At 53.2% G+C, this 15582-nt stretch overlaps 1 protein-coding gene across 1 annotated transcript; it reads right to left on the reverse strand.

Moving 5' to 3' along the window:
* Positions 1-9363: 9363 nt before the first annotated feature.
* On the reverse strand, positions 9364-14906 carry LOC140387011 (probable adenylyltransferase/sulfurtransferase MoeZ). Its single transcript, XM_072469985.1, has 3 exons — positions 14683-14906; positions 11123-11231; positions 9364-9770 (listed from the first exon to the last, which is right to left on the reverse strand). The coding sequence occupies exons 1-3, from the start codon at positions 14791-14793 to the stop codon at positions 9502-9504; spliced, it is 489 nt and encodes a 162-aa protein (XP_072326086.1). The 5' UTR covers positions 14794-14906; the 3' UTR covers positions 9364-9501.
* Positions 14907-15582: the final 676 nt, after the last annotated feature.

Genomic DNA, 15582 nt, shown 5'->3' on the forward strand with positions numbered 1-15582 from the left:
GATGAAAATCGGAAGACATTGAAAAAAGAAGAGCAGTCTCGGAAGGACCGTCACCTTCACCGTCTGAACCCTCCCCGCCAGCGTCAGTGGGAGCAGGTCCCATCTACAGAAATCCCTTCTCGTTTGATCCACTGCTTTGCCCAAATTTAACTTGTGAAGCTGCCCCCAATCCTTGGCCACTTGAATCCCCAGATACCTAAAACTCTTCCCAACCACTTTAAAAGGTAGCTCCTTCAGCCTCCTTTCCTGCCCCCGTGCCTGGATCACGAACATCTCGCTTTTTCCCATATTTAACTAATAGCCTGAAAATCGCCCAAATTCTCTTAATACCTCCATGATTTCGGTCATCCCCCCACCGGGTCCGAGAGATAAAGCAACAAATCGTCCGCATAGAGAGAGACCCTGTGTTCCACCCCCCCCCCCCACTATCCCCCTCCAGGTATTCGCTGCTCTCAGGGCCATTGCTGAGGGCTCTATGGCCATGGCAAACAGTAATGGGGAGAGCGGGCATCCCTGCCTTGTCCCCCGACAAAGACTAAAGTATTCTGACCGAACTCGGTTAGTTCTTACATTTCCCACGGGGCCTGGTACAGTAGCCGGACCCACTCCACAAATCCCGGCCCAAACCCAAACCTGCCTAAAATATCCCATAGGTACATCCACTACACCCGGTCGAAAGCCTTCTCCGTGACCATGGCAAGTACCACCTCAGCCTCGCGCCCCTCCGCTGGCATCATTATAATATTGTACGTCAGGTGCCTGCCCTTCCCAAATCCCGCCTGATCCTCCCCGCTTACCTCCTGGTCACAATCCTCTATTCGAGTGGCCAGGATCTTTGCCAGCAACTTAGCATCTACATTCAAGAGGGAGATTGGCCTGTACGATCCACAGCTCTCCGGATCCTTGTCCCGCTTCAGGATGAGAGAGATTGCTGCCTGTGATAGGGTTGGGGGAAGCATTCCCAGCTCTTTGGACTCATTGAAAGCCTTAACCAGGAGCGGCCCCAGTAACCCAGAGAACTTCTTATAAAATTCCACTGGGAATCCATCAGGTCCCGGGGCTTTACCCGATTGCATCGCCCCCGCTCCATCTACCACCTCCCCAAGCCCAATCGGGCCCCCCAGGGCCTCCACCAGCTCCTCATCTACCTTCGGGAACTCTAGCCTCCCCAGGAATTGACTGATGCCCTCCTCCCCATCCGGGGGTTCCGACTCGTATAGCTGGCTATAAAATTCCCGGAACACTTAGAACATAGAACATAGAACATAGAACAATACAGCGCAGTACAGGCCCTTCGGCCCACGATGTTGCACCGACACAAAAGCCATCTAACCTACACTATGCCATTATCATCCATATGTTTATCCAATAAACTTTTAAATGCCCTCAATGTTGGCGAGTTCACTACTGTAGCAGGTAGGGCATTCCACGGCCTCACTACTCTTTGCATAAAGAACCTACCTCTGACCTCTGTCCTATATCTATTACCCCTCAGTTTAAAGTTATGTCCCCTCGTGCCAGCCATATCCATCCGCGGGAGAAGGCTCTCACTGTCCACCCTATCCAACCCCCTGATCATTTTGTATGCCTCTATTAAGTCTCCTCTTAACCTTCTTCTCTCCAACGAAAACAACCTCAAGTCCATCAGCCTTTCCTCATAAGATTTTCCCTCCATACCAGGCAACATCCTGGTAAATCTCCTCTGCACCCGCTCCAAAGCCTCCACGTCCTTCCTATAATGCGGTGACCAGAACTGTACGCAATAACAAAGAACAAAAGAACAAAGAAATGTACAGCACAGGAACAGGCCCTTCGGCCCTCCAAGCCCGTGCCGACCATACTGCCCGACTAAACTACAATCTTCTACACTTCCTGGGTCCGTATCCTTCTATTCCCATCCTATTCATATATTTGTCAAGATGCCCCTTAAATGTCCCTATCGTCCCTGCCTCCACTACCTCCTCCGGTAGCGAGTTCCAGGTACCCACTACCCTCTGCGTAAAAAACTTGCCTCGTACATCTACTCTAAACCTTGCCCCTCGCACCTTAAACCTATGCCCCCTAGTAATTGACCCCTCTACCCTGGGGAAATGCCTCTGACTATCCACTCTGTCTATGCCCCTCATAATTTTGTATACCTCTATCAGGTCGCCCCTCAACCTCCTTCGTTCCAGTGAAAACAAACCGAGTTTATTCAATAGCTCCTCATAGCTTATGCCCTCCATACCAGGCAACATTCTGGTAAATCTCTTCTGCACCCTCTCTAAAGCCTCCACATCCTTCTGGTAGTGTGGCGACCAGAATTGAACACTATACTCCAAGTGTGGCCTAACTAAGGTTCTATACAGCTGCAACATGACTTGCCAATTCTTATACTCAATGCCCCGGCCAATGAAGGCAAGCATGCCGTATGCCTTCTTGACTACCTTCTCCACCTGTGTTGCCCCTTTCAATGACCTGTGGACCTGTACTCCTAGATCTCTTTGACTTTCAATACTCTTGAGGGTTCTACCATTCACTGTATATTCCCTACCTGCATTAGACCTTCCAAAATGCATTACCTCACATTTGTCCGGATTAAACTCCATCTGCCATCTCTCCGCCCAAGTCTCCAGACAATCTAAATCCTGCTGTATCCTCAGACAGTCCTCATCGCTATCCGCAATTCCACCAACCTTTGTGTCATCTGCAAACTTACTAATCAGACCAGTTACATTTTCCTCCAAATCATTTATATATACTACAAAGAGCAAAGGTCCCAGCACTGATCCCCTGGTCACAGCCCTCCAAATAGAAAAGCATCCCTCCATTGCTACCCTCTGCCTTCTATGGCCTAGCCAGTTCTGTATCCACCTTGCCAGTTCACCCCTGATCCCGTGTGACTTCACCTTTTGTACTAGTCTACCATGAGGGACCTTGTCAAAGGCCTTACTGAAGTCCATATAGACAACATCTACTGCCCTACCTGCATCAATCATCTTAGTGACCTCCTCGAAAAACTCTATCAAGTTAGTGAGACACGACCTCCCCTTTACAAAACCGCGCTGCCTCTCACTAATACGTCCATTTGCTTCCAAATGGGAGTAGATCCTGTCTCTAAGAATTCTCTCCAGTAATTTCCCTACCACTGAAGTAAGGCTCACCGGCCTGTAGCTCCCGGGATTATCCTTGCTACCCTTCTTAAACAGAGGAACAACATTGGCTATTCTCCAGTCCTCCGGGACATCCCCTGAAGACAGCGAGGATCCAAAGATTTCTGTCAAGGCCTCAGCAATTTCCTCTCCAGCCTCCTTCAGTATTCTGGGGTAGATCCCATCAGGCCCTGGGGACTTATCTACCTTAATATTTTTTAAGACACCCAACACCTCGTCTTTTTGGATCACAATGTGACCCAGGCTATCTACACCCCCTTCTCCAGACTCAACATCTACCAATTCCTTCTCTTTGGTGAATACTGATGCAAAGTATTCATTTAGTACCTCGCCCATTTCCTCTGGCTCCACACATAGATTCCCTTGCCTATCCTTCAGTGGGCCAACCCTTTCCCTGGCTACCCTCTTGCTTTTTATGTACGTGTAAAAAGCCTTGGGATTTTCCTTAACCCTATTTGCTAATGACGTTTCGTGACCCCTTCTAGCCCTCCTGACTCCTTGCTTAAGTTCCTTCCTACTTTCCTTATATGCCACACAGGCTTTGTCTGTTCCCAGCCTCTTAGCCCTGACAAATGCCTCCTTTTTCTTTTTGACGAGGCCGACAATATCACTCGTCATCCAAGGTTCCCGAAAATTGCCGTATTTATCTTTCTTCCTCACAGGAACATGACGGTCCTGTATTCCTTTCAACTGACACTTGAAAGCCTCCCACATGTCAGATGTTGATTTGCCCTCAAACATCCGCCCCCAATCTATGTTCTTCAGTTCCCGCCTAATATTGTTATAATTAGCCTTCCCCCAATTTAGCACATTCATCCTCGGACCACTCTTATCCTTGTCCACCAGTACTTTAAAACTTACTGAATTGTGGTCACTGTTACCGAAATGCTCCCCTACTGAAACATCTACCACCTGGCCGGGCTCATTCCCCAATACCAGGTCCAGTACCGCCCCTTCCCTAGTTGGACTGTTTACATATTGTTTTAAGAAGCCCTCCTGGATGCTCCTTACAAACTCCGCCCCGTCTAAGCCCCTGGCACTAAGTGAGTCCCAGTCAATATTGGAGAAGTTGAAGTCTCCCATCACCACAACCCTGTTGTTTTTACTCTTTTCCAAAATCTGTCTACCTATCTGCTCCTCTATCTCCCGCTGGCTGTTGGGAGGCCTGTAGTATACCCCCAACATTGTGACTGCACCCTTCTTATTCCTGATCTCTACCCATATAGCCTCACTGCCCTCTGAGGTGTCCTCTCGCAATACTCCAAATGCGGCCGTACCAGAGTTCTGTACAGCTGCAACATGACCTCCCGACTCCGGAACTCAATCCCTCTACCAATAAAGGCCAACACTCCATAGGCCTTCTTCACAACCCTATCAACCTGGGTGGCAACTTTCAGGGATCTATGTACATGGACACCTAGATCCCTCTGCTCATCCACACTTTCAAGAACTTTACCATTAGCCAAATATTCCGCATTCCTGTTATTCCTTCCAAAGTGAATCACCTCACACTTTTCTACATTAAACTCCATTTGCCACCTCTCAGCCCAGCTCTGCAGCTTATCTATATCCCTCTGTAACCTGCTACATCCTTCCACACTATCGACAACACCACCGACTTTAGTATCGTCTGCAAATTTACTCACCCACCCTTCTACGCCTTCCTCTAGGTCATTGATAAAAATGACAAACAGCAACGGCCCCAGAACGGATCCTTGTGGTACTCCACTTGTGACTGTACTCCATTCTGAATATTTCCCATCAACCACCACCCTCCGTCTTCTTTCAGCTAGCCAATTTCTGATCCACATCTCTAAATCACCCTCAATCCCCAGCCTCCGTATTTTTTGCAATAGCCTACCGTGGGGAACCTTATCAAACGCGTTGCTGAAATCCATATACACCACATCAACTGCTCTACCCTCGTCTACCTGTTCAGTCACCTTCTCAAAGAACTCAATAAGGTTTGTGAGGCATGACCTACCCTTCACAAAGCCATGCTGACTATCCCTGATCATATTATTCCTATCTAGATGATTATAAATCTTGTCTCTTATAATCCCCTCCAAGACTTTACCCACTACAGACGTGAGGCTCACCGGTCTATAGTTGCCGGCTTTGTCTCTGCTCCCCTTTTTGAACAAAGGGACCACATTTGCTGTCCTCCAGTCCTCTGGCACTATTCCTGTAGCCAATGATGACATAAAAATCAAAGCCAAAGGTCCAGCAATCTCTTCCCTGGCCTCCCAGAGAATCCTAGGATAAATCCCATCAGGTCCCGGGGACTTATCTATTTTCAGCCTGTCCAGAATTGCCAACACCTCTTCCCTACGTACCTCAATGCCATCTATTCTATTAGCCTGGGGCTCAGCAGTCTCCTCCACAACATTATCTTTTTCCTGAGTGAATACTGACGAAAAATATTCATTTAGTATCTCGCCTATCTCTTCAGACTCCACACACAATTTCCCATCCCTGTCCTTGACTGGTCCTACTCTTTCCCTAGTCATTCACTTATTCCTGACATACCTATAGAAAGCTTTTGGGTTTTCCTTGATCCTTCCTGCCAAATACTTCTCATGTCCCCTCCTTGCTCGTCTTAGCTCTCTCTTTAGATCCTTCCTCGCTACCTTGTAACTATCCATCGCCCCAACCGAAACTTCACACTTCATCTTCACATAGGCCTCCTTCTTCCTCTTAACAAGAGATTCCACTTCCTTGGTAAACCACGGTTCCCTCGCTCGACGCCTTCCTCCCTGTCTGACCGGTACATACTTATCAAGAACACGCAGTAGCTGATCCTTGAACAAGCCCCACTTATCCAGTGTGCCCAACACTTGCAGCCTACTTCTCCACCTTATCCCCCCCAAGTCACGTCTAATGGCATCATAATTGCCCTTCCCCCAGCTATAACTCTTGCCCTGCGGTGGATACTTATCCCTTTCCATCATTAACGTAAACGTCACCGAATTATGGTCACTGTCCCCAAAGTGCTCTCCTACCTCCAAATCCAACACCTGGCCTGGTTCATTACCCAAAACCAAATCCAACGTGGCCTCGCCTCTTGTTGGCCTGTCAACATATTGTTTCAGGAAACCCTCCTGCACACACTGTACAAAAAACGACCCATCTATTGTACTCGAACTATATCTTTTCCAGTCAATATTTGGAAAGTTAAAGTCTCCCATAATAACTACCCTGTTACTTTCGCTCATATCCAGAATCATCTTCGCCATCCTTTCCTCTACATCCCGAGAACTATTAGGAGGCCTATAAAAAACTCCCAACAGGGTGACCTCTCCTTTCCTGTTTCTAACTTCAGCCCATACTACCTCGGAAGAAGAGTCCCCGTCTAGCATCCTCTCCACCACCGTAATACTGCTCTTGACTAGCAGCGCCACACCTCCCCCTCTTTTGCCTCCTTCTCTGAGCTTACTAAAACACCTAAACCCCGGAACCTGCAACATCCATTCCTGTCCCTGCTCTATCCATGTCTCCGAAATGGCCACAACATCGAAGTCCCAGGTACCAACCCATGCTGCCAGTTCCCCTACCTTGTTTCGTATACTCCTGGCATTGAAGTAGACACACTTCAAACCACCTACCTGAACACTGGCCCCCTCCTGTGACGTCAAATCTGTGCTCCTGACCTCTATACTCTCATTCTCCCTTACCCTAAAACTACAATCCAGGTTCCCATGCCCCTGCTGCATTAGTTTAAACTTCATTCACCGCCCCCGGGTCCGTCACCGTCTTCCCCCTCAAATCCTTTATTTTCCCTATTGCTCTCACTGCCTCCTGTTTCCTCAGCTGATGTGCCAGCATCCTGCTCGCTTTCTCCCCATGTTCAGATAGTGCCCCTTTTACCCTCCTCAGCCTTCCCTGTGGAAAGGAGCCCAAACTCCATTTGAAGTCTCTGACGCTCCTTCAGGAGCTCCTCATTTGGAGACTCCGAATGTCTCCTGTCCACCTGTAAGATTTCTCCTACCAACCTGTCCAGCTCTGCCCGTTCAGTCTTCTCCCTTTGGGCCCGAATCGAAATACAGTCCCCTCTAGTAACCGCCTTCAATGCCTCCTAGACCACCCCAGCCGCGGTCTCTCCCATGTCATTGATCTTTATGTACCCCCGAATGGCCTCTCTCACTCTCTCACAGAGATCTCGCCATCCGCTAACAGCCCTGTATCGAGCCTCCACTGTGGGTGCTGGGACATTCCCGTGTCTGCCCGTCTATCCAGTGAGGTGCATGGTCTGACACCACAATTGCTGAGTACTCAGTGTCCTCCACCCCCGCTAACAGTGTTTTATGCAGTACAAAGAAATCTATCCTGGAATATACCTTGTGCACATGGGAGTAAATGAATATTCCTCGCTCCGTGACCTCTCGAATCTCCACGGATCAACCCCTCCCATGCGCTCCATGAACCCCCGCAGTTCCTTTGCCATTGCTGATACCATCCCTGGCCTAGAACTCGACCGGTCCAGTCTCGGATCCAAGACCGTGTTGAAGTCACCCCCCATAACCAACCGGTGCAAGTCCAGGTCCGGGATCTTTCCCAGCACGTTCATAACAAACGCGACATCATCCCAGTTGGGGGCATATATATTCACCAGCACCACTACCATTCCCTCCAGTTTCCCGCGAACCACAATAAATCTGCCTCCCGGGTCTGCCTCTATCCTCCCCACCTCGAATGCCAGCCTTTTGTTAATCAGGATGGCTACCCTCCTTGTTTTAAAGTCCAGTTCCGAATGGAATACCTGTCCGACCCATCCCTTCTTCAGTCTAACTTGGTCTCCCAGCTTCAGGTGTGTCTCCTGTAGCATGGCCATGTCTACATTTAACTGTCTCAGGTGTGCGAAAAGGCGGGCCCTATTAACCGGCCCATTCAGTCCACGAACATTCCAGGTAACCAGTCGTTTGTCGATCAGCCATGACCTTTCCGAGGCCAGCCCTTAGCCCATGTCCCGCGCCTCCCCTCACCCTCCCCTCGGCAGCTACCATCATCTGGTCTCCATCTCCAACCCCCTAAAAGTCCTCTAGTCAGCAGCAGTCCCCTCCCCCCCCCCCCCCCCGCCCCCCCCCCCCCTCCCCCATTACCCCGTCTCTCTCCAATGTGTGTGGGACACGTACCCCAGTGAGAGTCAGTGTGTGTGGGACCCGTACCCCAGTGAGAGTCAGTGTGTGTGGAACCCGTACCCCAGTGAGAGTCAGTGTGTGTGGGACCCGTACCCCAGTGAGAGTCAGTGTGTGTGGGACCCGTACCCCAGTGAGAGTCAGTGTGTGTGGGACCCGTACCCCAGTGAGAGTCAGTGAGTGTGGGACCCGTACCCCAGTGAGAGTCAGTGTGTGTGGGGCCCGTACCCCAGTGAGAGTCAGTGTGTGTGAGACCCGTACCCCAGTGAGAGTCAGTGTGTGTGGGACCCGTACCCCAGTGAGAGTCAGTGTGTGTGGTACCTGTACCCCAGTGAGAGTCAGTGTGTGTGGAACCCGTACCCCAGTGAGAGTCAGTGTGTGTGGGACCCGTACCCCAGTGAGAGTCAGTGTGTGAGACCCGTACCCCAGTGAGAGTCAGTGTGTGGGACCCGTACCCCAGTGAGAGTCAGTGTGTGTGGGACCCGTACCCCAGTGAGAGTCAGTGTGTGTGGGACCCGTACCCCAGTGAGAGTCAGTGTGTGTGGGACCCGTACCCCAGTGAGAGTCAGTGTGTGTGGGACCCGTACCCCAGTGAGAGTCAGTGTGTGTGGGACCCGTACCCCAGTGAGAGTCAGTGTGTGTGGGACCCGTACCCCAGTGAGAGTCAGTGTGTGTGGGACCCGTACCCCAGTGAGAGTCAGTGTGTGTGGGACCCGTACCCCAGTGAGAGTCAGTGTGTGTGGGACCCCTACCCCAGTGAGAGTCAGTGTGTGTGGGACCCGTACCCCAGTGAGAGTCAGTGTGTGTGGGACCCGTACCCCAGTGAGAGTCAGTGTGTGTGGGACCCGTACCCCAGTGAGAGTCAGTGTGTGTGGAACCTGTACCCCAGTGAGAGTCAGTGTGTGTGGGACCCGTACCCCAGTGAGAGTCAGTGTGTGTGGGACCCGTACCTCAGTGAGAGTCAGTGTGTGTGGGACCCGTACCCCAGTGAGAATCAGTGTGTGTGGGACCCGTTCCCCAGTGAGAGTCAGTGAGTTGACGAGGGTCGGTGTGCAGTAAAGGCTGCCAGATACAGATTTGTCTTTCCAATAACGTTTATTTATTCTGTGATCCAGCAGCAAAATATCAGTCAGGATCCTGTTGAGCAGCAGAATTCCGGAATCAGGCTTCCCCGTCCGATTGGACGGATGCCAGGGCCCAGTGTCGCTGTGTTCTCAGATCGTGGCCCTGTGCTCTGGCTCCACCAGCTGTGCCCACACTGTGTTGTAGGGGTGGACTACACTGGTGGGTCGACCCTCACTGTCCACCAGGGGTCTCCTCTCATTGGCCCATTTCGCCAGGCCCCCCTCCAGGTTGTAGACCTTCAGCGAGGCGGCCCCCTCCGGACCCTGCTCCGGAGTTGAGAGGCTGCGGACTCTCTGCGCCATTTGTGAACCGTGATATCCAGCCGTGCAGTAGCAGACCACCGTCTGACACCCTGAACCTGGAAGGAAGATCGGGTGAATGAAGGAGATTGAGGGGGGATTTGTTAGCCCGAAACAAGATTCCAGGTTCAGATCAAATTCGAGAATAGCTGTTTCTGATGCTGCAAAGCCTGGGGGACACGGGGATGAGGGCCTGAGAGAGGCGGACTTCCACTTCGGGGGGCCGGCCCTCTCCCTCTTTGCGGAGACCCCACGTCATGCCCGTCCCCTGGTGATGTGATAACCCACCCCCAATGATGTTGAGCCCCTCCCCCAGTGACATCAATGCCCTCCCGACTCCACCCACCCTGGCTCTCACTGACCAGTCCGCTTGCTGCCCAGTCCCCTCACGCTCAGCCCTGCCTGCCTGGCTGCTGCCAGCTATCTGATCGGCAGGCCTCTGTTTGTTTTGGCCGGTCTCCCACCTGCCCTCCTGAGCCCTGGGCTGGAGGCCGAGAGTCGCCCCGCTGCGCCCCTCATCCGCCATTGGCCAGCATCCCTCCCCCCCCCCCCCCCGGCCTCGCTGAAGGCTTCGCAGGCCCACATCCCCGACGTCCGGTCGGCGACTTCACCTTTTTCCCAGGTTGACTGCCCGACCGGATTCAGGAACCTGGCCGCTCCTTTGCACCGTTACGCAATGGAAGTTCAGGAACGTCGCACCAATTCGGGAGTTCCGAGTCTCAATCTCTAATTGTCCAGCATCTCGGGGCAGCACAGTGGTTAGCACTGTGGCTTCATAGCGCCAGGGTCCCAGGTTCGATTCCCCGCTGGGTCACTGTCTGTGCGGAGTCTGCACATCCTCCCCGTGTCTGCGTGGGTTTCCTCCGGGTGCTCCGGTTTCCTCCCACAGTCCAAACATGTGTAGGGTAGGTGGATTGACCATGCTAAGTTGCCCTTAGTGTCCAAAATGGTTAGAAGGGGTTATTGGGTTGCGGCGATAGGGTGGAAGTGGGGGCTTGAGTGGGTCGGTGCAGACTCGATGGGCCGAATGGCCTCCTTCTACATTGTATGTTCTATATTCTCTGCCAACCTGCTTCCCTGTTCTAAAAGGGAGTCTACCAATCAGAGCCCAATGTTGCACTGTATTGCCTGCTGATGGGCTCACTCAAAATTAGAGCTTCCAAGCCTCTGATTGGGGTCTCCATGGCGTTCCGACCAAAACGATCACCTCCCTGGATGGCCCCCCCTGTTGGCCAGGGCCCCGCCCTGCAGTGCTGTGGGCTTCGTTGAAAGTCCATCTCTGGGTCCCGGGTTCCAGACTGACTGGGGATTGAAACCATTAATTCCATTAGCTGCAGACATAGTCTGTATTTTACCCGTCTCCCAGGAACAGCAGTGATAAACCCGCGGGTGGGAGTGAGACTGCCCCTACCTTCCAGACCCAGAGTCTTCACCAACTCGCCCATGTTGGTGGTTTCTGGGTCAACGCGGATGGCTCCCTGTAAGTGGCTGACCTGGTATTCCGCCGGACTCCGAACATCCTGGAAGAACAGGAAAATGGGAATGGGGTTGTTTCTCGGTGCCTGACACCGCGCTGCCTTCTGCAACTGCTTCAACATTCCCGAAACGCCTCACCGGGAGAGGAAATTCACAGTCATGTGGGAGAGGGAGTTGTGCAAGCTGATCTGCCACAACACTGGCCGATTATCAAAGGGCAACCGGTACAGGAGGAGGCCATTCAGCCCCTCTGTCCTGTTTTACCAGTCAGTTAGATTCTGCATCACCTCCAGCTAAGATCCAATTTCCCGCATTTGGCCATACCCATGACGACGCTCACCCAATAGAAATCCGCCAATCCAGTCTGCAACTCTCCAGCTCGGCCCCTAATGCACGGCATTTTGCGGGAAACAGATCCAGGTTCCCACTCCCCTGTGCCTGACATCACCTCTGCATGGCCGACAATTTTATGGATCTGACCCCTTGAACCGGGCTCCCCCCGAACCAGAGGGGACAGTTTCTGCATTGCCCGCTCATCACAATCATTATTAACAGGCACAACACTGGGTCTCTGAGGTCTCCTGGGCTGCTAACCAACAACAGGGGACTAGAGAGCGCTCAATCAGCGGATCATTTCCCACCCAGTCACCGACTCAGTCATCTCCCTCGGTCAGCTGAGGCCAGCCTGAAACCGAGGAGAACAAGGCGTGTTTCAGTCAGCGATTCCCCACAGGGTCCCCAGACAGAGGATTCAATGACTGGGACAGACCCGACGCAGCCCCAGACTCAGCCTATCCCTCTGACAGTGCGGCACCCCCCCAGTACTGACCCTCTGACAGTGTGGCACCCCCCCAGTACTGACCCTCTGACAGTGCAGCACTCCCTCAGTACTGACCCTCTGACAGTGCGGCACCCCCCCAGTACTGACCCTCTGACGGTGCGGCACTCACTCAGTACTGACCCTCTGACAGTGCAGCACTCCCTCAGTACTGACCCTCTGACAGTGCAACGCTCCCTCAGTACTGACCCTCTGACAGTGCAACGCTCCCTCAGTACTTACCCTCTGACAGTGCAGCGCTCCCTCAGTACTGACTATCTGACAGTGCGGCACTCCCTCAGTACTGACCCTCTGACAGTGCAGCACGCCCTCAGTACTGACCCTCTGACAGTGCAACGCCCCCTCAGTACTGACCCTCTGACAATGCAGCACTCCCTCAGTACTGACCCTCTGACAGTGCGGCACTCACTCAGTACTGACCCTCTGACAGTGCGGCACACCCTCAGTACTGACCCTCTGACAGTGCAGCACGCCCTCAGTACTGACCCTCTGTCGGTGCAGCACTCCCTCAGTACTGACCCTCTGACAATGCAGCACTCCCTCAGTACTGACCCTCTGACTGTGCAGCACTCCCTCAGTACTGACCCCCTGACAATGCAGCACTCCCTCAGTACTGACCCCCTGACAGTGCAGCACTCCCTCAGTACTGACCCTCTGACAGTGCGGCACTCCCTCAGTACTGACCCTCTGACAGTGCGGCACTCCCTCAGTACTGACCCTCTGACTGTGCAGTACTCCCTCAGTACTGACCCCCTGACAGTGCGGCACTCCCTCAGTACTGACCCTCTGTCGGTGCGGCACTCCCTCAGTACTGACCCTCTGACAGTGCGGCACCCCCCCAGTACTGACCCTCTGACAGTGCGGCACTCCCTCAGTACTGACCCTCTGACAGTGCGGCACCCCCCAGTACTGACCCTCTGACAGTGCGGCACTCCCTCAGTACTGACCCTCTGACAGTGCAGCACTCCCTCAGCACTGACCCTCTGACAGTGCAGCACTCCCTCAGTACTGACCCTCTGCCAGTGCAGCACTCCCTCAGTACTGACCCTCTGACAGTGCAGCACTCCCTCAGTACTGACACTCTGACAGTGCAGCACTCCCTCAGTACTGACCCTCGGACAGTGCGGCACTCCCTCAGTACTGACCCTCTGACAGTGCGGCACCCCCCCAGTACTGACCCTCTGACAGTGCGGCACTCCCTCAGTACTGACCCTCTGACAGTGCAGCACTCCCTCAGCACTGACCCTCTGACAGTGGGGCACTCCCTCAGTACTGACCCTCTCACAGTGCGGCACTTCCTCAGTACTGACCCTCTGATAGTGCAGCACTCCCTCAGTACTGACCCTCTGACAGTGCAGCACTCCCTCAGCACTGACCCTCTGACAGTGCAGCACTCCCTCAGTACTGACCCTCTGATAGTGCAGCACTCCCTCAGTACTGACCCTCTGACAGTGCAGCACTCCCTCAGTACTGACCCTCTGACTGTGCGGCACCCCCCCCAGTACTGACCCTCTGACAGTGCGGCACTCCCTCAGTACTGACCCTCTGACAGTGCAGCAAAGGTTGGTGGAATTGCGGATAGCAATGAGGACTGTCTGAGGATACAGCCGGATTTAGATTGTTTGGTGACTTGGGCGGAGAGATGGCAGATGGAGTTTAATCCGGATAAATGTGAGGTAATGCATTTTGGAAGGTCTAATGCAGGTAGGGAATATACAGTGAATGGTAGAACCCTCAAGAGTATTGAAAGTCAGAGAGATCTTGGTGTACAGGTCCACAGGTCACTGAAAGGGGCAACACAGGTGGAGAAGGTAGTCAAGAAGGCATACGGCATGCTTGCCTTCATTGGCCGGGCATTGAGTATAAGAATTGGCAAGTCATGTTGCAGCTGTATAGAACCTCAGTTAGGCCACACTTGGAGTATAGTGTTCAGCGGTGGCCTGGTCCGCGATCGGGGCCACCGATCCGCGGGCGGGCCTGTGCCGTGATGGCACTCTTTTTCTTCAGCCTTCGCCTCGGTCTTCACTACGGCGGAGGCGGGAGACCCCCTCCACTGCGCATGCGCGGGGATGCCGTGAGTGGCCACTGAGCCTCCCGCGCATGCATCGCCCGGCGAAGACCTTTCGGCGCCGGCTGGCGGGGCGGAAACCACTCCTGCGCGGGCCGAGCCCCTCAAGGTGAGGGCTTGGCCCCTAAAGGAGCGGAGAATTCCGTACCTTTGGGGCGGCCCGACGCCGGAGTGGTTCCCGCCACTCCATCCCGCCGGGACCCCCCGCCCCGCCGGGTAGGGGAGAATCCCGGCCCCTGTGCTGTACTTTTCTTTGTTGTTGTGAAGTGAAGGCTGACAGCCGGTGAGTGTTTATCACCGAATTAGCTGCAGCATCAAAGCCTCTGTGCTTCACAGCTCAATTCCAGAATGTTCTATTGGAAAGTTGAAGTTCACCAACACCCCCGCCACGTCGATTTGCAAAGTTGCTCTGAGGGTAAACTCTCCCCCATTCCCCCCGGGGAGCCCCCAATCTCCTCCTGTCTAACATCAGGAGCAGGCACACTGTCCCAAGGTGAGTGGGAAGCTCCGAACCCCCATCTCTCAGTGATTCACCCCCCAGTTGAACAGCTGGCCTGACTGGGGGGGTGTTTGACAGGCAGACACTCACCAGCAGCAGCAAACGTTCGCGATTCTCCTTCATCCACTGCTCCACCATGTCCGGGGAAACATTCTCTGCCAGGGGGAACCGGTGTCGGATCCACTCAGTCACTGGCTCCATCTCCCAGTCACCGCTTCAATCCCCCGGCCGGTCCCACCTTTCCCCACCCGGCTGAGGGCGAAATATTGAGGGAACAATCTTCCCTTCCCAGAGACTCTCCCTGGTCACGGGTCAGTCCCAATGCAATCAGTCACTTGACTGGTTAATAATTAACCGGGTCTGTCCGTGTGGAGTTTGCACATTCTCCCCGTGTCTGCGTGGGTCTCACCCCCACAACCCAAAGATGTGCAGATGGATTGGCCGCGCTAAATTGCCCCTTAATTGGAAAAAAAATTGGATATTCAAAGTTTATTTTAAAATATTTAACCGTGAACTGACTGGGCATTTTCCCAGGAAGAGGCCAGGTTCCCGGTGTTTATTCCCAGTCACTGGGCTCTCGGCTGTATCGGAGGGATGTGTTTGAAGTGGTCAGTTTTTTTCCGGGGACCCAGGTTACCAAGTGGCCGACCTTCGCGACCCACCATTTTCACTTACCTCGAATGCGACAGGTGAACCTGCTTGGTCCTCACGATCTCAATTGCGTTGTTATTCAGGGTAACATTTCTGTATGGATTGTTCATCAGAGGCCCTGGAGCTCACACTGCTTTGTCTTGTTGTGGACTCTCCTGTGCAGCTCTCCCCAGCAGATTCAGTTGGGAGGACCTGGTCTGTTTGTGTCTCTTCCTTCGTCCAAAAAGATCCCTCTTCAGTTCTCCACACACAGCCCTGTTGCTTGCTGGTTGGCAGCTGCAAGGTGGAGGAAGATCTCCGCAGTAATTTCGAGCCCAGAGTGCGCGGGCCGCGACCCTG

This window comes from Scyliorhinus torazame, chromosome 12 (assembly GCF_047496885.1).
Source record: "Scyliorhinus torazame isolate Kashiwa2021f chromosome 12, sScyTor2.1, whole genome shotgun sequence".
NCBI lineage: Eukaryota > Metazoa > Chordata > Chondrichthyes > Carcharhiniformes > Scyliorhinidae > Scyliorhinus > Scyliorhinus torazame.